This window comes from Carettochelys insculpta, chromosome 22 (genome assembly GCF_033958435.1).
Source record: "Carettochelys insculpta isolate YL-2023 chromosome 22, ASM3395843v1, whole genome shotgun sequence".
Classification (NCBI taxonomy): domain Eukaryota; kingdom Metazoa; phylum Chordata; order Testudines; family Carettochelyidae; genus Carettochelys; species Carettochelys insculpta.
In genome coordinates, this window is record NC_134158.1 from 8,822,984 (window position 1) to 8,847,449 (window position 24,466).

The 24,466-nt window shown below is 48.8% G+C and overlaps 1 protein-coding gene across 1 annotated transcript in view; it reads right to left on the reverse strand.

The window, feature by feature from the left end:
• Positions 1 to 3,913: 3,913 nt before the first annotated feature.
• Positions 3,914 to 24,466, reverse strand: part of LOC142024676 (uncharacterized) — a 31,246-nt gene continuing 10,693 nt past the window's right edge. The window contains exons 7-19 of the mRNA XM_075016829.1: positions 24,230 to 24,250; positions 24,091 to 24,117; positions 22,301 to 22,819; positions 19,403 to 19,533; positions 17,722 to 17,741; positions 14,966 to 15,069; positions 13,037 to 13,384; positions 11,648 to 11,929; positions 10,330 to 10,434; positions 8,602 to 8,622; positions 7,283 to 7,303; positions 7,144 to 7,170; positions 3,914 to 5,871 (exon numbers count right to left, since the gene is read on the reverse strand). Of these exons, the coding sequence (XP_074872930.1) occupies positions 5,357 to 5,871; positions 7,144 to 7,170; positions 7,283 to 7,303; positions 8,602 to 8,622; positions 10,330 to 10,434; positions 11,648 to 11,929; positions 13,037 to 13,384; positions 14,966 to 15,069; positions 17,722 to 17,741; positions 19,403 to 19,533; positions 22,301 to 22,819; positions 24,091 to 24,117; positions 24,230 to 24,250 (2,141 nt within the window). The 3' untranslated portion in view covers positions 3,914 to 5,356. The remainder of the gene's footprint in view (positions 5,872 to 7,143; positions 7,171 to 7,282; positions 7,304 to 8,601; positions 8,623 to 10,329; positions 10,435 to 11,647; positions 11,930 to 13,036; positions 13,385 to 14,965; positions 15,070 to 17,721; positions 17,742 to 19,402; positions 19,534 to 22,300; positions 22,820 to 24,090; positions 24,118 to 24,229; positions 24,251 to 24,466) is intronic.

Here is a 24,466-nt window from a genome sequence, read left to right on the forward strand (position 1 = left end):
CGGCCCCCGGGTGCCAGGACCAGGGCAGTAGCTGGAGCCTGGTCTTGGTAGGAGCTGTAAAGCTTCCACCTTCCAGAGCAGCCCCTGGCTTGTCTCTCTGACCCCTGTTCCCATCCAGGGCAAGAGCAGGGCCTGGCTCCCCACAGCTGCCAGACAGGAGCCTTAGAATCCTAAGACTAGAAGGGACATCAGGAGGTCGTCGAGTCCAGCCCCCTGCCCTAAAGCAGGATCAACCCCAACTAAATCATCCCAGCCAGGGCTTGGTCAAGCTGGGACTTAAACATCTCTAGGGATGGAGATTCCACCAGCTCTCTAGGTAACGCATTCCAGTGCTTCACCACCCTCCTGGAGAAACAGTTTTTTCCAGGAAGCCAGAGCCAGCCTATCACATGAGCTTGGGTAACTGTAGACCTTCACGTGCCCAGAGCGAGGAGCCCAGGTGTCTGGGACACCAGCTGGGGGATGCTTTTAGGTCCCACCTTCCTAAGCTGGGGTGGGATGGGGCAGGGCCTCCTGGTCCCCATCTGCAACCTGTGGTGGCTGATGTTAACATTCATTATAGGACCACAAACTCAAGAGACATTACGAGGGTCATAGCACAGTGCAAAATAACAATGTTGGGCTCAACACCCTACTTAAGAACAGCCACTCTGGGTCACACCAAAGGTCCATCTCATCCAGTCTCCTGTCTGCTGACAGAGGCAGGGCCTGATGCCCCAGGGAACGAACAGAACAGGGAATCATGGAGCGATCCATCCCGTCACCCATTCCCAGTTGCTGGCCAACAGAGGTGAGGGACACATCCCTGCCCAGCCTGCTTAATAAGCACTGATGGACCTAACTGCCATGACTTTATGCATCTGACGCAGCGGGTCTTTGCCCACGAAAGCTGATGCTCCAAAATATCTGTTAGTCTGTAAGGTGCCACAGGACTTCTTGTTGTTCATGATTTTATCCAGTTCTTTTTTGAACCCTGTTAGAGTCCTGGCCTTCAGCTGCCTGTGGCCAGGAGTTCCACAGGCCGACTCTTGTGAGTAGACATACTGCCTGTTTGCTTGTTTTTAAACCTGCTGCCTATTAATTTTATTTGGTAACCCCCAGTTCTTGTGTTACCAGAACAAATAAATAAGTTTTTCTTATTCACTTTCTCCCCACCAATCCTGATTTTATAGACCTCTGTCATATCTCCCCTTAGTCTCCTCTTTTCTCAGATGAAACGTTCCCGTCTTTTCAATTTCTCCTCACATGAACAGCCATTCCAAGCTTCTCATCTTTTTTCTTGCCCTTGTCTGAGCTTTTTCCAGGGCTAATATACCTTTTTTGAGATGAGGTGACCACCTCTGTACACAGTATTCAAGATGTGTGTGCAGGAAGGAGGGGTGTACCATGGATTTACATAGAGGCAATGAGAAAGTCTGTGTCTTACTCTTCCTTTTTAAATGATTCCTCATGTTTCGGGGGTTTTGACTGCCGCTGCACGTTGAGTGGATGATTCCAAAGAGCTATCCACAATGACTCCGTGATCTCTCTCTGGAGTGGTAACAGCTGATTTACGCCCCACCCTGTCGTACGCGATGTTGGGATCGTGTTTTTCAACGTGCATTACGTTTCATTTGCCAGCATAAAAATTCCTCTGCCCCTTGCTGCCCAGGGAACTAGTTTTGTGTGATCCTTTTGAAGCTCTTCACAATCTGCCTTGGACTTCACGATCTCGAGCACTTTCGTATCAGCTGCAGATTTTTGCCACTTTTGCTCGCTCCTTTCTCCAGGTTGTTATGAATATATTGACTAGGCTGGGTCCCAGTACAGACCCCTGTGGGTCACCACTAGTTACCTCTCTCCAGTCTGAAAACTGACCATTTACGCCTACCCTTTGTTTCCTGTCTTTTAACCGATGAGACCTTCCTTAGCCCCTGGCATCGTGCTTAATTTAAGAGCCTTTGGTAGGGGACCAATGACACAGACTGTTGTGGTTCATGGTTAAAATGCTCCTTCAAGTCCTCCCTGAGCCAAAGTTCCCCATTGACCTCCTCTTACGTTCCTGGTAGTTGGCTGGTCCACAGTAGCAGACAGTTGAACCACTTCCACTCGTGTGGAAACTTCTCCCCACTTTGCTTCACTCAGCAGGCGGATATGACCCTGCGGAGGTTGGTCTCACCGAGGTCTAACCTGCTGAAACAGCACCAGCGGCCCTCCAGATGTCTGAAAACACATTCAAGAATCATTCTGCACCAGCCGAGCCTATTGAAGTTCTTGGTGCTGCTAGGGTGTCCGGTACCATAGAAGTGAGGGGGCGGATGGGTCTCCCAGGTGCTTTGGCAGCTACCCAGGAGAGATTAGGTGCTGCCCAGCTGATTAGCAGAGCACCCAGAGCTGGCAGCCTGTGTTGCTCTGGGTGGTGCACATCCACACATGCCCTGGAGCATGTAACAATTTATTCCACCCATAGGTGGAAAAATTGCCCAGAACAAGTTGGCATTTCCACATCCCCTATTGCAAACAGGTGGCTCCAGCATTTTCGCAGTGTAGGGGCTGACATGGGTCCAACACAAAAGTGCGGTGGGCCAGGCAGTACTATGCATCTTGTAGGTGCGTTTATTTCTGTTTTTAACACTTTGCACTTAAACCTGTGTGTTACCTCTTTTACCCTCAACAGGAAAATAAAAGTACAGACAGGTTAGCTTTCAACTTGATCTTCGGCAGCTCACCGATGGAACAGTTATTCCCAGGGAATCAATAGGGGGAAAAAAGCCAAAATCTTCATGTAGACAAGCCATAAGTATTGGTTGTATAGATCTAGTATTAACGGGCAAAGTTTGACCATAGGTGCCTTCTTGTTGCAGCTGTTTAATTCAAAAGAAGGATCATATCAGTATTTATGGGCAGAAATTGATACAGAGGCCTTGTTACACTAGAGGGAAAGTTGATCTAAGCTACGCAATTTGAGTTCTATTCATAGCATAACTCAGGGCAACATAGGTTAGGTGTACTTACTGCAGGGTCCACACCAGGAGATTCAGGTGCTGCCCAGCTAATTAACAGAGCGCTCATGGCTGCCAGCCTGTGCTTCTACTGGTGGTACACTTCTGTATTTGTCTCTGTGCCTGTAACAAAATTTATTCTGCACATGCTTGGATAAAATGAGAGGGAGTGCTGTTTCACGCTCTGGTATTTTGATGGGAGATGTTTTCCCATTCACTCGCTTGCTCTTGCTAGTGGAGTATCAAAAGTCGATGGGAGTGTGATCTGTAGTTGATTTAGCGGGCCTTTGCTAGACCTGAGAAATTGACACCTGGTGCATTGATCTCTCAGTGCTTTGGTAAGTGTAGACAAGCCCTAAGACAGAGCTTTAAAAAGTAATTATTTCTATGTGCCAATCCACATGATGGTCAAACAACATGAAAACATTTTGGGACTGGGTGTCGCCTGTAGGAACCTTTGATGTGGCTTTGGCTATTTAAAGTGAGTCCTTACAGTGGGCATGAACTTCATTTCCCCTCAAGCTATTTTTATGCCAGGAGAGTTGCATATAAATGAGAATATTTGTTTTAAAGAATTTGTTGTTCACATGAGTACATCAATGAATATGTTTTTTCTTGGAGCACCAGCGCTGGCTTGCACACCTGCCAGGAGAGTGGGGGGCTGGACCCCAAGCTTCATGAGTTGGATCCACGTAAGCTGCAGGCTGGATCTGGCCCACAGGATCCCAACCCCTGGTTTAGGCAACATAGATGCCTGCCAGGCTTTGCAGACATAGACCAAACAGGGACGTTTAGATGGAGATATTAATGTGGACAATGGCTCACCAATCTGGTCTAAGAATCTTTAGGTTTGACGTCCACTCCAGTTCCCAAGAGCTAGATGAGCTCTGAGAGGAGGTGTTCTTGGGACTTCAGTGATCACACACATGGTATTCCAGCAATGTGAGTTTATTGCAGTCGTAGGATAGTACACAGGTAAACGTGAAATAATATCTGCATAGAAATCAGGTTGCTCTATTTACATGCAGGCAGTTTGCATATATGTTCACATCTGTGGTTTGCATCAATGCCCACTGATCACTCGCACGGAAGTGACAGCAAAACAGGCTGTGCTTACACACTGATTGTACAAGAGAGAGAAACCTGCGTCCTAGTGTACGCCCCTCACCCCCAGATAGTGTGTCTTGGAGCAGGTCCCATCCTGCAAACACCTCCTTGCACACCACCATCACTGCTGGTGTGCAAAAGGAGTGTGAGCAACATATTGCACACCTTCAGCCTCTTTCTTATAAATTCAGCCCCTCACAAAATGGGAGAGTCAGCCCCAGGTGTGCAGCCATCTCTGCACAGAGCCCGGCTAGGGAATGGTGATTCCCATGCCCACAGAGAGCACAAGAGACAGGGCAGAGGCTGGGTATCAACACATCACAATCCCCCAGCTCAGGGACATGCTGGTCTATTCCCTGTTGGAGCTGGTGAGACCCAGCTGAGCAGGGAACCAAACTCTCCACTCTGCGCCCCCCCCAACAACTGATGCCGGGAAATGAAAAAGGAATACACGCGTTACATACCATAAATACTTGTTGCCTCCACTCTCCTGTGATCTCTGGCACAGAACAACCCCGCCCCTGTTCTCCAGTCTTTCCCCTGGATTTATCCCTTCCCCTCTCCCTGCCTTGGCTGATTCTCTCCTGCAGGGGGTTTTCCTGGCAGTGTTTTCTGTGGATTTTCACCCCCTCTCTGGTGAGTTGGTTTTACTTTATCTTTTTCCTGCATTTCCCCCCAAGTCCCTCTGACTCTTGCAGTGTCGCCAACCCCAGAAGTTACAAATCATGAGCCAGAATCAAAACTGACCCCCCCTCCCCCCAAAAAAAATTGAGTTTCCAAACAATGAGTTGGGTGCCTGGCTTTGTCTGGTGATGTTCGAATTCTCCTTGCCCAGCCCCACGGCTGGGACAATTACAGTGGTACCAGCTCCCCAGCAGTTACAGGGGACGGGGACTTTGGCCCCTGTGGCAGGAGCTCTGGCTGGGAGACCCCAGTGAGATCTCAGGACACAGATTGGTAGAAAATGTTCCCGCTGCTGCAGAGCTTCCAGCTTCTGCCCTGACCCTGGACCCACATTAATAAATTCTATGTCCTGCCCTTTCCCCCCGGTCTGTTCCCAGCCCGGCTCTTAGCTCTGCCCCTGCCCAGCCCCACACCTGCTCCGCTGGCCCCTCCTGCAGCCCCAGGGGTTCTTCCCCCTCCCCCTCCTGTCCCTGGGGCTGCAGGGACGGAGGGGAAGGAGCGGCCAGGGGCCACAGAGCTCAGCCAGGGGCTGGGGAGATGGGAGTCCTCCAAGGTCATAGAGAGCGAGGCTAGAGAGGCTGATTTCAGGGACACAGTCGGAGCTGGGATCCTGGCCGCACCCAGAGCCAGGGCCGGATTCTCCCCCCAGGGATGGAGCCCGGCGGGAAAGTGAAGATCAGGGCCTCGGCACCAGCATCGATAAATGTCACCTGCCCCCGGTCACAGTCCAGACACACCCGGATCCTGCGGGGGGCCCGGCTCAGGGGCAGGTGGGTGCGAGGGGAGGTGAGAGCCTGGAACTGATCCCCCCACCACCGCACAGCCCAGATCCCTCCCTCGGGGCTGAGGCTGATCAGTCCCTTCCTGCTCACAGCCTCTCTGGCCACCCCCACAGCCCAGCATCGCCCACCCCTCACCTCCACCTCCCAGTAATGTCTCCCCGAGGTGAACCCCTCACGGCCCAGCACACAGGGCCACATGTCGAATCTCTGCGGGTTGTCGGGCAGTCGCTGCCGTGTGTCTGCCCGTCTCACACTTTTCCCACCCTCCGACAGGATGAGTCGGGGATGAGCCGTGTCTGGATCCAGAGTCACATTCACTGTAGGGGAGAGAGAATCAGAGCGTGAGGGGCCGAGCTCAGCCCTGGGGGAGGGTTTGATGGGTCAGTGACAGAATCGGGCCCAGCTGGAGAGGGACTCAGGGAATCTCCGTCCCCCAGGCTGTGCCCGTCGGCTCTGAGATCTCAGCATTCGCTCCGATCCCCAGGCGGAGGCAGGTCAGTGAGAGAGCACAGACGTTTTCCAGCCCAGGCCTTTGGCTCATCATTTCCCCCACCCCTGCCCAGAGTGGGGAATTAGAGACCTGGGACGAGAGGCAACTGGTGACGAAGGATCTGAGGGATCACCAGCCATGTCAGACCCCCCCAGCCCAGACAATGTCCAGAACAACCCCCCCACCCTCACCCATGGCCCATCTCTACCCTCCCCTTGCTCCACCGCATCCCTTCCACCGACCAGCACGGCCCAGCGGTCCCGCAGGGCTGGGAGTCTGGCACCAGCAGCCTGGGTCTCCCCAGCTGCCCGCACTCAATAGCTATGAAGGGGAGAAGTGGAGCGAGGCAGCCCCAGACCGGAGAGCCCCCACCCCCAGCCTCATCACTCCACTCCCCACTCCCACCCCCAGAACAGCACTGGGAGAAGGGGGTGTGTGTGGTGGTGGGGAGGCTGCTGCAGGCACCATACCACCCACCAGCGCCCCCATCGGCTGCTGGCCAGCCCCTTGCCCCTGCCTTCCATGGCGTCTAGGGGCACATGACCCATCATGCCCCCTCCCCAACACAGAACCCTTAGTAAAGAGCTGTAACTAGTGATCAGGGCCAAAGACATCGGTATCTGGAAGAGAAGGCAGCTGGCAGTGGAGAAAGGAGAGAGGGTTTTGTGTAAATGAATAGACGGAGAGAAATTGGATGAGATGGTTATAAACAGCGGAAAGTTGGGCTCTGAGGGAGAGAGGAGAAAGTGGAGCTCTCTGTGGATGGAGAGAGGGGGAAAAAAAGCACAAGTTGAACAGTGTCAGAGGGACTCCTTGAGCTGAACTCACATCCGGTCAGCGCTGTTGTTCCTCTACCTCACACAAACACAGGGATCCTAATACAAAATAACCATTCAAGTCACTCAGATCAGAGATTGTCTCCAGTTAGGTGAGTAATGTGTGAGGAGGTCATGCCAGGATGATTCACTCCTCTTCCTCCTTTGCACCTCAGCACCCTCCTCTTCCCACAGGAAATACATTATTTTTATTATGTATTTCACTTTTTATGTACAGTGATAGAGAGCAGCATCTCTCATTGATTAAAATCATATTTACTTACCTGCATCACCAAGGGATCTCCTCCACTCTGAAAGCAAACACAAAGATGGGATCAGAATGAAGCCAGACAGATGGAACGTTCATTGTGACAGAAAAGGCTGTATCAGAGAGAGAAACAGACCGAACAAAGACGTCCTTACCTAGCTCTCTGCGAAGTTTACCTAAATCATGAACAAAAAGAAAGACATCCTGTAAAATCTCATTGTGGATGAAATTAATGGCTGCTGTCCCCCTAACTATATGTAAGGAGACTGTTGGCCCCTTATTAAAATTCAGTGGGAGTGTTTGGCTGGCAAAGTCCCCAGTATCAAAAGGAAGGGGAAAAAATCAATGAGAAGCAAGACTCTGGGACTAACAGTCCCCCGGGGCAATGGCATTGGCCAGAGCTCCAGGCCAGCCTGACTGAGAGGGTGAGCAGGCTAATGAGGGGGTCAGCCTCCCTTTGAGGTGGATTGCCTGGGTGAGACAGTGCAGCGCTACGCCAAGGAGAGCAGAAGGGTCTGAGCTGAATTGGACATCAGAACTGGGCCAGATAGACAGCGTGAGAGACAGAGCCCAGAATCAGATCCATGCCACCACAGTTCCTGAGATACACTGCAGAGAGCAGATCCGTGCTGGGAGCTGGTCCCTGGACTGGGCACACCCAACCCCGTGCCCCAGATGACCATAACTGGGTTGGAGATCATGTCCTGAGGAATGCTGGGCCCAGCTTTGGTAGAGTTATGAGGCCTCTGCTCCACAGGAGAGCGAAAAGGGAGCCCTCAGGGTCGGGGAGGTTCTGGGTAAAGGAAGTGGAAGCCGGGACTCAGATCCTTTTGATGGCCCATTTCAGTGTCATGTAGAAGCCAGAAAAGTTCTCATCATAAGTGGGACTCTTCCACCACTTACGTTTTCATAATTTTGGACTGTCTACTGTGCATTGATTTGCATCAGCAAGACCCTGGGGATTGGACACAGGATAAATCACACTGTAAGTCACTGCAGCTGTAATGGCGGGGCGGGGGGTGGCCCTGACGTTCTGCAGCTCTACAAGAATAGGCAGAAGGCAGCCTAGAAGTTTCCCATTACATTAGTCCAGCCTTGAGTTTGATGAAAGGTCACAATTATGACTTCTGCTTTGCTCACTTACTAAGGTTGTGGGTACCAAATTTACATTCTCCTGTCCCCAGCAGCCACATCTTTACTTCTCTCCTGAGCAGTCACCAGCTCCTCTCAGAAGTTCTTTATATGGAGCTGGCAGGGAATCATTTCTGCCATGGATATCAAGTGCACAGTTCCCCCACCACCCAGGTCACCCACTCCCTACTGCCTCCTGAAAACGCCTGTCCAGTACGAGCTTCCCACCCATTACTGAAGTAACAAGTTGTGTAATTAGTATGGGCAATATTGCTTATGTTTTCCCATTCAAAAATCTTCCACATCATAGCACTGGTTCGACAAGGGGAAAAAAGGAACTTACTGATCGTGTCGAGATGCTTTCCTAAAAATAAAGCACACAGAATATTATTTAAAGACTTTTCCCAGGACTCTACACTGAAAGGAATCTTGTCCTTGTGGCTACGTCTATGCTATGCAGATACCTCCAAATAGTGCCAAAGGACGCCACTATAGCTTATTTCAAATTAGTGCCTAGCTGACCTATTTCAAAATAGGCCCTGAGTGACAGCCAGCCCTGAGTTCCTGAGCAGATGTTGTGAGGAGCACCCACACTGCGCCAGCCAGCGGGAAGTTGCAGGGAAGCTTGGTGCATTTCTCTTTACTTGGCTACAGAGCAGAGGAGCTCAAACCACTGGCCAGAGCGGCTGCTCAGGCATTGTGGGAAACACCCTGGAGTTCAGTAAAGCCTCCAGTAGGACACACAGCATGATCACCAACAGTAAACGAGGGGCAAAAAGTCCCCCATGGAGGCGAAAGTTTTTTGTCATTGAAACTGGGGGGGGTTTGTGACTTTCTCACAACGTGAAACTTCTCTGGGTTTTCTCACCCAAAAGTGGGGTTTGGTGACGAAAACTGCCAGTGGAGACATGCCCTAAGCGTGGGCATGCTGGGCAGAGCTCTGGGTATGCAACAGGAGTGCTGGAGCGCCAAGGCTCGGTTAAAGAGGTGGTGAGGCCTACTCTGATAAAAGAGCCAGAGCCCTCTGGAGTTTGGCAGGCTTCAGTGCTTCCTTTAGGAAAGTGTTTAAAAGCGGGGACATAGCACAGCTCCTGTGGGTCCAGGACAATTTGTTCTTAGAGAACCTCAAGAATAGAGGCCTCAAGGATTGACTCTGACCTGAGACAAAAGAAATGAGCAACCGCTTCTGTTTCCTCTTCAGCTTCCTCTTCCTAAAATTTTGCAGAACCCCAAACTAACAACAACAGCGCCTGTTCTCCAAGACGGATGTTAAAAACAGAAAAATCTGGGAAAACCTCAATATTGGCACCGTCTGGACAAAGGCTGTGACAACAACAATAGTAATGCACTGTTCATTAATACTCTAAGAATCTTTTTCATACCGTGGAAATAAACTTAAGAAAACAAGATAAGACAGGGATTTTTATAGGAACCTAAGGGAGTTCAGAGCCCAAGCTCACTCCATTTCAATGGGAGTTGGAACTTCAGTCCCTCAGGCTCTGTTAATAAACTGATTTAACTGGTGCAAACCTAGTTTTTGGCTCATTGTAAGGTGAATAGGAAGAAGTTTAAGTCAACTTGAAAAAACTCCTCTTAAAGCGAGTGTCCCCACAGTTATTTGCACTGGTCTAACAGAGTCAATTTAAATTCACACTGTAAACTGGGGTAACTTTCCCATGTGTAAAAGCCTAACAATCTTTTTTAAAACAAAAAAAAGGGTCATTGTAGGGGCTTTTTGCATACTTGGCTTAATCTAATTCTTGACTCCCCCCTGCTACTCTCTGATTTGCTCACCTTCATAATTTTTTTTCTGATTTGTCAACCTTGATTACTATTTTTGGTTCTCTGTGCCTGAAATATTGAGTCTGTTCTGCTATGGCTATGGTCTGAAGAAGTGGGTCTGTCCCACAAAAGTTCACCGAATAAATTATTTTGTTTGTCTGCGAAGTGCTACTTAGCTGCCTTTTTGGTTTGATAGTATATTGAGTAGCATAGCTTTCTCTCTGTTTCTATCTTTTTCTGGAGAAGATCTCACTCTGTTTACACTGCATGTTCCCCAGTCCAGCTTTACCTTTCAATTTGAATAGGAAAAAAGTAAGGCAGATGACCACCGACAAAATCACCACGGTCACGCTCCAAGCCACCATCCAGGGAGATGCTCTTGGGAAAAAGGAATCTGAAACACAAAAGACACATCAGGCTGGGAACAGCAGCAACAAGCTGCAGACTTTTGTTGGAGGAAATTGCATCACATCTGGATTTGTATGAAGCAGATGTTGAAAAAGTGTACCATGGAGTATGAAAACTGGCAGACACCAATTTTAAAACCAGTTTCTGCTCAGCCACTTTTGACAGTATTGAACAGTGTATTAAACACTATCAAAGTCCTACCAGTCCGAGCCCTCCCCCACCTCCTTTCTCTTGTTATAACAGTTGCTCGACATGTCCCATGACAAGACCTTCCTTTCAGTTGCTTTTTACTTTGCCAAATTTATAAGAGCTGGGCACAAAAGTTCCAGGGCGGTGTCTGTCTTAGACCGAACTTTTTTGAAAGGCTTCTGCCTGATTGGGTCAACTCATTCTGAGAATGGAGAGATGGAATAACACATTGTTGTGGTGTTGGGGGTGGCCTCATGGCTAGGGCAGGGGGGTGAGGTAGAAGGCACTTATCAGTGGGAGCTTCCCTTTGGTGGCTGAGGGTGGGAAGCAGGTAGATCATCACTGATTTGCTGGCACCGCCCCCTGTGGCTTCCATTGGTCAGCATTCCTAGCCAATGGCAGCTGTGGAGGTGGAGCCCGAAGGCCACGGCAGTGAGGGGATGGAGCTTGCCTCAGTACACAGGGCAAAATGGCTTCAGCCCAAGGGAGGGGATGGCAGCACACAGAGCAACCTTCCCCTCCCTCCCTGCCAAGCATGGCCAGATGAAATCTGGGGGATTTAAAAACAACAAGAAATCCTGTGGCACCTTATATACTAACAGATATTTTGGAGCATCAGCTTTCATGGGCAAAGATCCGCTTCATCAGATGCAACATTTAGTGGCTGCAGCCCAGGGCTCACAAAAGGATCTGCAATTTGGGCAGTTTGGAAATATTTTTGAGGGCCCCCTCAGCCCACCCCTGTTATATAGTCTCCCTACAGCACACGTCCATGTATGTAGATGTTTGGGTTTCTTTTAAATTTAACTTTCATCCTGTATTTTCTCAGTGTGAAATGCTTGTTACTGGAACAACTGCAATATTTCTGGATCCAAAATTGTGCCCTTTACCTCAACTTAATCTGAAATACAGTTTTTCACAGGGGAACAGTCTAACTTTTGTATTATTTAGCAACCTGTTTTTTTTTTTCCCCTTGAGTATGACAGTTTTTGGTTTTGGTGGTAACTGACCTGATAGATAAAATGTTATTGATTCCTTTTCTTGTCTCAGAAAAACGTTCCTAACAGTACACGACAAATTCTTGTTTGAATTTTTTGTTATAACGGTAGATTTTATTTCCAAGAGACCACGTTCTTCTTCAGATTTCATTTCAGTTGATGAAGACAAAGGCTGCCCTGTAAAATCTTTCCATAGCACGTCGGGCGCCGGGTACCATCCAAATGACAGACACACCACTCGGATCCCTCCATCCTGGTGACCCTCAACAGAGATGCGAGGTACAGAGCCTACAACTAGGATGAATCCATGTTAAATTAATAACTTTACAGCCTAGCATGCACATTTTCCATACAAGAATAGAATAGACTTTTTTTGCTGATGTTCATGGAAAGAGGAAACATGACTTAAGGGGTCTTAAGCACTTGTTTATTGTTTGCTTATCTGTGTTACAGTCCTGGGCCTTAGAGAAGGAAGTGAAAGCCTTACAGAACGTTGGAATGTGCCATCAACAGCATTGTAAGTGGTATAAAGGGGGCAAGGAAGGGAAGATATTTTCCCCTTGATTTCTGATTTTATAAGGTGGTAGGTATTTTTCTTCTGCAATTAGCTATTTACTGTGTAGTCTTACGGCTGTTCTGAGCATGCTTCAGGGAGCTGTGGGGTGTGGAAAGAAGTTCCTCACTGTGGTGGCTGCTTAGTTGTGCATGTGACTGTGTAACAGAATAGAAGATCCCCTTTCTCAGTTCTAATCTCATTTTGGTCCCCATGTCCACCGAAGGCCAGATATGAAGAAATGGCCTTAAACTGGAGCAAGAGAGGTTTCGGCTGGACGTTAGGAATATCTTTCTAACCGTAAGGACAATTAAACTTAGGAATAGTCTTTCTCAGGGTGGTTCTGGAATCCCCGTCATCAGAGGGTTTTAAGATTTTCCTTAGTGTAACCAAATAAAGTTCAGGATTATGACCTAAAGATATCTTGCCTCCCTTTTTCTCTCTGGCCCAATGACTATACTGCTGTCCACAGAGAGAAAGAGAGAGAGAGAGAGAGAGAAAGAGAGAGAGAGAGAGAGAGAGCAACTAGCATAATGGTTTGGGTACATCCAAGGGAGTTGGGAAAATCAAGGTCCAATCCCACTTCCCCAATGGCTATTTAATTACTTGGGCAGATCACATAAATAATCAAACGTTAATTAGAGCAGGGAGACTGGCCCTTGTGTATCCCACCTCAGTGATGGCTGCTGTAACCACTGCACTACATGGTGCCTCCTCCCTTTCTATCATAAGGACTATTTCATTCTAATGATTATTTCGAGGACCTCAGTGGAGCGTTAGATGGGTAACTATTTTGTGCATCTTAGACTAAGAGCCAGTTAGGAAGAGATTACAGATGTGTTACTGACCTGCTACCTTCAGTTCCAGTACAGCTTCTGCATGAAAGGCACCATCCTGAACAAAGCAGTGGTACTGTCCTTCATCAGAGTGTCTGACCCTGAGAATTCCCAAGTTAACAGCACCATACACGATGCCATCTTTCAATAGCTCTGTCCTGCCACGATATTCTGACATCTGCTGCCCGTACTCATCCTTTCCACGCTGATACAGGTGCACAATCGACGAGAGGTCAGACCGGAACCACCTCACCTCCATGTTCTCAGCACTCATCCTGGGCGACAGGCGACAGGGCAACATAGTGTCCTCCCCCACCATGGCAATGACAGGGTGACCAGGCCCAGTCACAGTGAATTGGACTGTAAAATGCACCGAAGCACAGAAAAGGATGAAACAGATAAATAGAAGGGAATTCAGTATCAACTTAATCCATCATTCACACAGGATTCTAATTTGAATATTTCATATCTTGTGCCTCTATCATAGTGATCTGTCATTGCTTAGCATGTGTCCTGAATTTATATATGAATTTTTCCACAAACCATACATTTGAATAGCCATAATTTGCAAACATATAACTTATATAAATTTTAATAAAACAAAGCAGCAGAAATGTAGCACTTTGAAGACCAACAAAATGATTTATTTGGTGATGAGCTTTCATGGGACAGACCCACTTCTTCAGATCAATTTCATTTCCCATACAGACTGACGTATATAAGTACAATCAGTTTGTATTGGAATTGAAACTGATCTGATGAAGTGGGTCTGTCCCATGAAAGTTCATCACTGAATAAATCACTTTGTCAGTCTTTAAAGTGCTACATTTCTGCTGCCTTTTTTTTGTTGGAGTACAGACTAACACAGTGACCTCTGTTACTATTAATTTAATGGAAGCTGAAACGTATTTTGACGTCACCCATAAGCCGCTTCAGACAGAATTAATTTGCATTTATAAACATTTTAAATCATTGCTTTCTGTTTGAGATAGTTTTTAAGTTTTTTGAGTGTTATAAATACATAAAACTAAGTGAAACAACATTATGAAGTTACCGTTCAGGAAAGAGTCTCTCATTGGGGAAGGAGCTCAAACGTGCGTTTAACTTTAAGGGCTGCTTAATGCTTTAATGACTTAGGGCCTTAGGTTGCCAGATAAAGCACTCCATATGTTAGGAGCTGAAGGATTTAAGGTTGCTTGTTCTACTGTATTTCTGCCCACTTGTGGGTGTTACAGTCTTCAGTGGCATGACCTTATTACGAGTCTTCCCACGGAACCCCTGCTTCATTCAGAGCCTGGTCAATGGCATCAGCAGAATGGCCAAGGGGAAGGCGTCCTAGAGCCAACCACTTGCTTATCATGCTGCTTTTTGGGAGGACTTTGCCCTTGAGCTCTGTGAACTCAGCTGGGGCGTTTGAGCTAATCTTTCCCCGGCTCTCCTCAGTTTTAAAAGGAAGATAGATGGCAAGAGACTGTCAGAGAAGATTCATCAACTCCTCCCCCCGGTTCCCATGGAATCTAGACCTCCAGTCTGAGCTGCCTAGGTTTTTGAGGGGAAATGGGTGTGTTGAAGAGGGAACCACTAAAGACATCTTGAGGGCAGGGGACTGAACTCAATGACCTCCCAAGATCCCCTCCAGTTCCGTGAAATGTGTATCCTGATCCTGTCTGCTGCTAGCTCCACCTGCTTACAGTGACAACTACGTTACGTGAAAGGACACATTCACATATCAGTTTGACTGAGATTTGAAACTCCACCCATAACAAAGTTTTACCCAGCTCATAACAATAATTAGCTCATTCTACTGGTGTTGATACACTTAGAAATATTTGGTATTTTTTTTGTTCACTTTTGTTTAAAACAGTGAAACAGGGAGTATTAATAAATCAAAGCAAATAAGTCATTCCTGTAAGGAGCAGAAGAAACGACAGACATTCCTACCTGATTCCAGCTTGTGAACACAAAACGTAAAGAAGAAAATGATGGAATCAAGTAGAAAGGATCTTGTTCTGGAGCCGTAGTAGATTGCAAGAATTTTCATCTCACTGTACGTTGATCCAGACGATGGCAGACAAGACAGAAAACAACAAAAACAATTTGTTACTGCAACGCAATGATTTAAGACAACTTGGCTACAGAGACGAGGGAAATTATGAACAGAATACACCAGTGACAAAGTAGAAGAAGGCCCTAAATGCAACTTGATTGCATTTCTGCTTCTGTGTAACACAGCCACTTCTTCATCAGCATTTGATCAATTCCAGCGTTGCGTGGAATACTCTAAGCACCACGAGGCAGAACCTTCTTAATTTTAGGAAAAATCAGAAAAATAGGCAGTGGAAATGAGACACTCATGGGATCCTGGCATCTGGTTACCAGAGCCATTAGTTTTGATCCAGTCTGAAATTGTCTATACATAAAAAACCAGCTGATGGCTGCCATTCACACCTTCCACCTTTCCGTTAACCCACCTCACCACGTCAACCTTCTGTTGTCCTCAACTGATTGACTGTCATCTTAGCCAAAAAAAAAAATAATAATTCACTGAAAAAATTCAATAACAGAGGTAAAGTTGACGTGGGATTTCATGTGTAGATGAGCCCAGAGTCATGGTGCTTAATGCATTACTGGCAAGTGCTCAGATACTGCAGGAGTGCAGCATAAGCTTGAAATCAGAATAGAATAACATGCAACTCAACCAACTTCCTCAAACATAAGAACTTTGGGATTAACTAATTGTTTAGCCTCTGTAAAGCAATCATGATTTATGGACACCAGTGTCATGACAGATGCGGCCACTGGAAACTTGGCATTTAGTTTTTCTAACTGAAGATGATTACACTAACAATCTATCTCATCTGTATCATCAATTTGTATGTGGTTTTAACACGTGTTGTCATAATGCTGAAATTCTGCTATTATAGCCTTTATGCTAAATTTGGTACTCTTCTGTGCTAACCAGTAGGATACACTCTATCTAAATACATTAACTGAGCTTCGTTTATTCAGATTTATTCATGTATTCAGATTCTCAAATTTTAAAATGTTAAATATTAGAAAAATTGTGAGTGACATTTCTCATTTATTGTTTTTTTTTAAATGGGATCTTTGTCAAGCTGCACTGGAATGCAAGTAAAAATGTAAACTCGCAAACATAACAAAAGCAAACTATCCAAACAACCAACATTTAAAGCTCTTTTATTCATAAAATAAAAGTTCCTTAAGCATGCTGGATACTGAAGAAAAAAGTAAGTTCATCCAATAAATGTTGCATTTAAAAGAGATTTGTTTAACAGAGGAATTGTGATCTGAAATCAGTGGAATGAACTGCTTGCCTATGGTCAATATGTCCCTCGAGAGTTTAGAAATAGTAGATATTATTCTCCCCTAACCCATTTTTTAATTCATAGTTTGGAAGAAGATAAAAAGTTTTCCTGCTTTTTCAGCTCCCAATCAGCTCCTCCACCTGGAATGAATGAGTCCCTGAGCTGACAAACCTAACAACCGATATGAAGAACGTATTTTCTCTGCACTTGCATAAGAGGCTACCTGCTGTGTGACCAGTAGGGGTTTGGTTGTGCCTTCCAAGGGTCTGCACGCAGAGGGGTGGAACTAGTGTGCCTGAGTGTTGCTGGTATAAGGAGGTGGCCCCTGGGGATCTCCCCTTTCTTCTGTCAGGGTGCAGGCGAACACACTGCGCTAGAAGATGGTGAAGGGCTGAGTGGACTTGAGCAGGCGGCCGGGCTGAGTGTGGGGGAGCCAATCCCAGCAGCTGCCCTGCACCAGGCTGCTACAGTCCCATGGCTCACGTTGCTTGCAGAAGTGGGCAAGAGGATGAAGCGGGGGCTGGGCCTGGGGGAAAGACTGAAATGGGGCAGAGCAGAGGCAGGGCAGGCGTAGGGCCTCCCAGAGAACCAGGCCTTCCCTGGCTCATGCAGTTGGGGCAGTGGGAGGTCGCCCCAGGCCCCACACCCCTGTACGGATTGCTTGACTTCTCAGTGTCAGGCAGCAGCACAGCCCCAGCACCACTCACTGCCCCCAGAGCACCGAGTGCCCCAGCTGCCCCCCAGCCCCAGCACCACTCCAGCCTATGGGAACAGTGGGGCAGCCACACTGCAACCAGCGGATGGGTGGTGCTGGCCTGGTCGTTTATCATGGAATCCTAGAGGCGGAAGGGACCTCAGGAAGTCATCTAGTCCAGCCCCCTTCTTCAATCAGGGTCAACCCCAACTAAGTCATCCCAGCCAGGACCTTGTCAAGCCAGGACTTAAACACTTCTAGGGATGGAGAATCCATCACCTCTCTAGGTAACACATTCCAGTGCTTCATCACCCTCCTGGGGAAGGAGTTTTTCCTGATATCCAACCTACTGCTCTCCTTCTGTAACTTGAGAGCATGGCTCCTTGTTCTGCCATCCGTCACCCTTGCCTATGTTACTCATTCCCTGTGTGACAGCCACAAAAGAAACAAATCCCTCTTTCAACATGATGCCCAAATCTTGATTTAAAGTCCTGTGAAAACTATCAGAAAAAGCATTGTAACGTTTGCCATTTTGAGCGGACCTGGAATGCAGTGTTGTCACAAAGAGTGAAACAAATATCTCCCTATTACTTATGTTTTTGTTGGTGACAATCTGGGAAGCAACAAGCAGTACATATTAGAGGATAAAAAGTCATGGTGAAGCAAAATTAACTTACCTGACTGATCCTTCAGAGACCTTTCATACTCTCCAGGGTTTGATCAAAGGTCACTGGTTTCGCTGGGACAATTTGCACTTGATTATGTAAGTTTATCAAATTGCAGAGCTAATACTCTGGCTCCAAAATAACTGCAGAGTTTTCCAATCTCGTTGCTTTTCTTTGCCCTTTGAAAAAAAGGAAATTTTTTTGTATCCCACACAGCTTTCTGTGTTTATTTCGTGCAGTTTCGGACAAAATCAAAAGTGAAAGTTACACAGGCAGGTGGTGGAAAGGGTCAATTATTTCACATCCTCTTATGTGCACAAATTGCAGTCCTCTCTTAAAGAAACAGCCACAGTCCTGCTTTACTGAAGGCTCCAGACTCAAGCACTCAGGCCCAAGCAACCTGAAACCGGAAATGAACTTGAAAAGATTCTTCTACCTTCTTTTTTGGGGACTGGATGTCGTGAAGACCACCATTATGTTCCAGAGGTCACAGAATCTGTGACTCCTGGAGACTTGTGACATTTTCTCCTTCAGCCCGAGATCGTAGGGCCGGAGCTGTTCCCCAGCTGGGGCCCCTGAGCACTCAACTGACTTAGGCACCCCTCAACTCCTGGCTCCTGACTCCAAAGCTCTGACCCATATCAGGGGATAGGAGATCAGGAGCCCCCAGGTGCTGTAGATGACGTTCTAAGGCCCTGTGGAATAGGGGAATTGGGATCTGAGCCCTGGGCTGCTCTTGGCTTCCTCTTCCCCATGCAGGTGGAGGGTCCCAGGACTCACTGTGGCTCCTGACTTGGCCGGGGTGGGTTGCGTGAGGCAGAGGAGGGGCAGCGGTAGGGACGCAGATGGGGAAGGGCCACTTTTCCGGAACCTTTTTCCCCATTTTGGCAACTGGCTGGCTATGCTCCTGGTTCAGGGCAGCGGGGCTGGTGGTGCAGTGTGGCTGAGTAAAGCCACACGTCTTAAGCCCCACTCCCCCTGCTCTACCCATGCATGGCTCCAGCTGGGAGCTGCGTGGCTCTTCTGGTCCCGGCGTGTCTTCTGCACTCCACCCAGGAGCCATGCAGCTCCTGCCGCTTCCCTGGCAGCTGTGGCTCGGCACGGTTCGGGCCACTTCAGCGCCTGGGGCCAGAAGTGGCCTTGGGGCACAGTGCGGTATTCAGAAGGTTATTGAGAGTTATGCAGAAACAGAAATGCGGTCAATAAAGCCTGTTCATAAGTTTCCATTTTCTCTCTGTCCAGGTTGTCTTAAATCATTGTGGCTGTTACACGCCGTATGTTTGTGGCGTTACTGTTTTACTCCTTCTTTCCACCTTGTTTTGTGGATCAAGTTACAGGGAGATGAAAGTTCTCTCCATCTTCCCCTGCTGCAGAGCCAGCTCCTTTCTACCCCCTTTTATCATTTTCTTCATGACTCTGTATGTTCACAAGCTGGAGTCAGGTAGGAATGTCTGTAGTTTCTGCTGCTTCTTACCAAATGAGTTAATTTGTTTTGATTTATTATAATTGTCCTATTTAACTGTTTATACAAAAGTGAACAAAAATTAGCACGTTTTTCCAAGTCTATCAATACCAGCAGAAGAATACATGAATTGTTAGGAGCTGGGGTAAACCTTGCAGGGACACCCGAAACAAGACTGAACGGAGTCTACACATCTGTTTTTCCTTGGAGCGCCAGCGCTGGCTTGCACACCTTCCAGGAGAGGGGCTGGACCCCAAGCTCGATGAGTTGGATCCACGTAAGCTGCAGGCTGGATGTGGCCCACAGGTCACAGGTTCCCAACCGCTGGTAGGCAACATAGCTGCCGAAGTCAGGCTTTGCAGCTGTAGACCAAACAGGGACATTTAGATGGAGATATTAATGTGGACAATGGCTCAACAATCTGGTCTAAGAATCTTTAGGTTTGACCTCCACTCCAGTTCCCAAGAGCTAGATGAGCTCTGAGAGGAGGTGTTCTTGGGGCTTCAGTGATCACACACATGGTATTCCAGCAATGTGAGTTTATTGCAGTCGTGGGATAGTACACAGGTAAACATATGAAATAATATCTGCATAGAAATCAGGTTGCATAGAAATACAGGCAGTTTGCAAATATGTTCACATCTATGGTTTGCATCATGCCGAGTAAATCCACTCCACTCTGCTGCTGCTAAGGGGAGGAGAGGAGTGTAATACGGTAGAGGAAAGCTTTAAAAGATGCAAAAAGAGAGACGAGTCCCAATAGAAAAAAGAATTTTAGGGGATCATTAGATACCCTCGGAGCACTCTGTCCCACACTGCTTGTCACGGGGTTTACTCGGCTCCTTGTGTTACTTTGGCACAACCTCCCAATACCAAAACTAGGTTTCTTACCCTCGGATTTTTGAAGGTACTTGTATCTGATGGGTGGAATTAAGCTCAGACACCAGGGGTTACGTGCAGCTGTGGGAGCAAATTCTAAGAATGGGCACCAGCAATACAAAATCAAGAAATGCCACCTGCTGACCTTTGCACCTACGTTTTAATAAGCGGGGCTAAGTCTAGTCTAGAGGGATTTGTCAGCAGAAGTTTTTGGCCGAAGATATCTTGCGACAACACTTCTGTCCACAGATCGTGGCCAGACCACGAAGCAGATTGAAAGAGCCAGCCGCTTCGTTGCCAGAGTGGCTGGGCTGGCCGGCTGTTCCATCAGCAAGCTGGCCAACTGTAACCACAGCGGACAGCGTTGCACTGTATCCCAGAAGTCTTTTCTGTCAACAGAAGGCTCCCCTGAATGTCCAGACCCGTGTTCTGTCAACAGAGGCGTTCTTCCTCGTGGCAAGCGAGGTATGGCTGTTGACACAATTGCTACGTTCTGATGACAGAACGCCCTTGGGAATCGGGACGCTCCCAGGGTTTTGTTGACAAAATCCTTTAATCTAGACATTGCCCAGGATAACTGATGTACCTGGGCCACGATATTTAATGCACCCTGATTATAGATTTGTTATTAGTATACAAGGGTCACAGCGTTCTGATTTTCTAGGCAGCTAAAAATTCAATTGAGTGTTGCTCTGCATTGTAGAACGTACGACCCTGCATGGATCCCACCTTATCATTAAAATGAGCAGCTCACTGAAAACAAAGTCCCAGCAGTAGCTGAGGGTGGGGCAGCGCCTCCCGTACCACTGAGGGCCCCGGCCTGGGAGAAAGGTTGGTTTGTTTTTGCAATGCAGTTGTGCAGATGAGGCAGGGACCTCATTACACCAGCCCTGGGGCGATAAGAGGAGTAAGGGTTTCACTTCAGTGACATCTAACCCACCCAAGCACCTCCCAGTCCCTGGAACTTCTCTGACCACGTGCACTGAAGTGACAGCAAAACATGTCTTGTTTACACACTGATTGTACAACACAGAAACGTTCATCTGAGTGTAGACCCCCCCCCAATAATGTGTCCTGGAGCAGGTCCCATCCCACAAACACTTCCTTGCACACCACTGTGATTCCTGGTGCGTGAGCGACATATTTCACATACCTTCAGCCTAATTTTCATAAATTCAGCCCCTCAGAAAATGGGAGAGTCAGCCCCATGTGCACAACCCTCTGCACAGAGCCTGGCTAGGGAATACTGATTCCCAGGGCGAGAGAGCACAAGAGACAGAGCACGGGTGGTGTACCAACATTGCAATCCCCCAGCTCAGGGACATGCTGGTCTATTCCCTGTTGGAGCTGGTGAGACCCAGCTGAGCAGGGAACCAAACCCTCCACTCTGCGCCCCCCCCAACAACTGATGCCGGGAAATGAAAAAGGAATACACGCGTTACATACCATAAATACTTGTTGCCTCCACTCTCCTGTGATCTCTGGCACAGAACAACCCCGCCCCTGTTCTCCAGTCTTTCCCCTGGATTTATCCCTTCCCCTCTCCCTGCCTTGGCTGATTCTCTCCTGCAGGGGGTTTTCCTGGCAGTGTTTTCTGTGGATTTTCACCCCCTCTCTGGTGAGTTGGTTTTACTTTATCTTTTTCCTGCATTTCCCCCCAGTCCCTCTGACTCTTGCAGTGTCGCCAACCCCAGAAGTTACAAGTCATGAGCCAGAATCAAAACTGACCCCCCCTCCCCCAAAAAAATTGAGTTTCAAAACAATGAGTTGGGTGCCTGGCTTTGTCTGGTGATGTTAGAATTCTCCTTGCCCAGCCCCACGGCTGGGACAATTACAGTGGTACCAGCTCCCCAGCAGTTACAGGGGACGGGGACTTTGGCCCCTGTGGCAGGAGCTCTGGCTGGGAGACCCCAGTGAGATCTCAGGACACAGATTGGTAGAAAATGTTCCCGCTGCTGCAGAGCTTCCAGCTTCTGCCCTGACCCTGGACCCACATTAATAAATTCTATGTCCTGCCCCTTCCCCCCGGTCTGTTCCCAGCCAGGCTCTTAGCTCTGCCCCTGCCCAGCCCCACACCTGCTCCGCTGGGCCCCTCCTGCAGCCCCAGGGGTTCTTCCCCCTCCCCCTCCTGTCCCTGGGGCTGCAGGGAGGGAGGGGAAGGAGCTCCCAGGGGTCATAGAGCTCAGCCAGGGGCTGGGGAGATGGGAGTCCTCCAGGGTCATAGAGGCCGAGGCTAGAGAGGCTGATTTCAGGGACACAGTCGGAGCTGGAAGCGATAGTCCCACACCCGGAGCCAGGGCTGGATTCTCCCCCCAGGGATGGAGCCCGGCGGGAAAGTGAAGATCGGGGCCTCGGCACCAGCATCGATAAATGTCACCTGCCCCCGGTCACAGTCCAGACACACCCGGATCCTGCGGGGGGCCTGGCTCAGGGGCAGGGGGGTCTCAGGGGAGGTGAGAGCCTGGAACTGACCATCCCAGCCCCTTTCCACAGCCCAGATCCCCCCCTCAGGGCTCGGGCTGATCCATCCCTTCCTGCTCACAGACTCTCTGGCCACCCCCAGAGCCCAGCGTCGCCCACCCCCCACCTCCACCTCCCAGTAATGTCTCCCCGAGGTGAACCCCTCACAGCCCAGCACACAGGGCACAGTGTCAAATCTCTCCGGGTTGTCGGGCAGTTGCTGCCGTGTGTCTGCCCATCTCACACTTTTCCCACCCTCCGACAGGACGAGTCGGGGATGAGCCGTGTCTGGATCCAGAGTCACATTCACTGCAGGGGAGAGAGAATCAGAGCGTGAGGGGCCGAGCTCAGCCCTGGGGGAGGGTTTGATGGGTCAGTGACAGAATCGGGCCCAGCTGGAGAGGGACTCAGGGAATCTCCGTCCCCCAGGCTGTGCCCGACAGCTCTGAGATCTCAGCATTCGCTCCGATCCCCAGGCGGAGGCAGGTCAGTGAGAGAGCACAGACGTTTTCCAGCCCAGGCCTTTGGCTCATCATTTCCCCCACCCCTGCCCAGAGTGGGGAATTAGAGACCTGGGACGAGAGGCAACTGGTGACGAAGGATCTGAGGGATCACCAGCCGTGTGAGACCCCCCCAGCTCGGAGAAGGTCCAGAACAACCCCCCACCCGCACCCAGGGCCCATCTCTACCCTCCCCTTGCTCCACCGCATCCCTTCCACCGACCAGCACGGCCCAGCGGTCCCACAGGGCTGGGAGTCTGGCACCAGCAGCCTGGATCTCCCCAGCTACCCGCACTCAATAGCTATGAAGGGGAGAAGTGGAGCGAGGCAGCCCCAGACCGGAGAGCCCCCACCCCCGGCCTCATCACTCCACTCCCCACTCCCACCCCCAGAACAGCACTGGGAGAAGGGTGTGTGTGTGGTGGTGGGGAGGCTGCTGCAGGCACCATACCACCCACCAGCGCCCCCATCGGCTGCTGGCCAGCCCCTTGCCCCTGCCTTCCATGGCGTCTAGGGGCACATGACCCATCATGCCCCCTCCCCTCCACAGAACCCCTAGTAAAGAGCTGTAGCTAGTGATCAGGGCCAAAGACATCGGTATCTGCAAGAGAAGGCAGCTGGCAGTGGCGAAAGGAGAGAGGGTTTTGTGTAAATGAACAGACGGAGAGAAATTGGATGAGATGGTTATAAACAGCGGAAAGTTGGGCTCTGAGGGAGAGAGGAGAAAGTGGAGCTCTCTGTGGATGGAGAGAGGGGGAAAAATAGCACAAGCTGAACAGTGTCAGAGGGACTCCTTGAGCTGAACTCACATCCGGTCAGCGCTGTTGTTCCTCTACCTCACACAAACACAGGGATCCTAATACAAAATAACCATTCAAGTCACTCAGATCAGAGATTGTCTCCAGTTAGGTGAGTAATGTGTAAGGAGGACATGCCAGGATGATTCACTCCTCTTCCTCCTTTGCACCTCAGCACCCTCCTCTTCCCACAGGAAAAATATTATATTTATTATATTTTGCAACTTTTATGTACAGTGATAGAGAGCAGCATCTCTCACTGATTAAAATCATATTTACTTACCTGCATCACCAAGGGATCTCCTCCACTCTGAAAGCAAACACAAAGATGGGATCAGAATGAAGCCAGACAGATGGAACATTCATTATGACAGAAAAGGCTGTATCAGAGAGAGAAACAGACCGAACAAAGACGTCCTTACCTAGCTCTCTGCGAAGTTTACCTAAATCATGAACAAAAAGAAAGACATCCTGTAAAATCTCACTGTGGATGAAATTAATGGCTGCTGTCCCCCTAACTATATGTAAGGAGACTGTTGGCCCCTTATTAAAATTCAGTGGGAGTGTTTGGCTGGCAAAGTCCCCAGTATCAAAAGGAAGGGGAAAAAATCAATGAGAAGCAAGACTCTGGGACTAACAGTCCCCCAGGGCAATGGCAT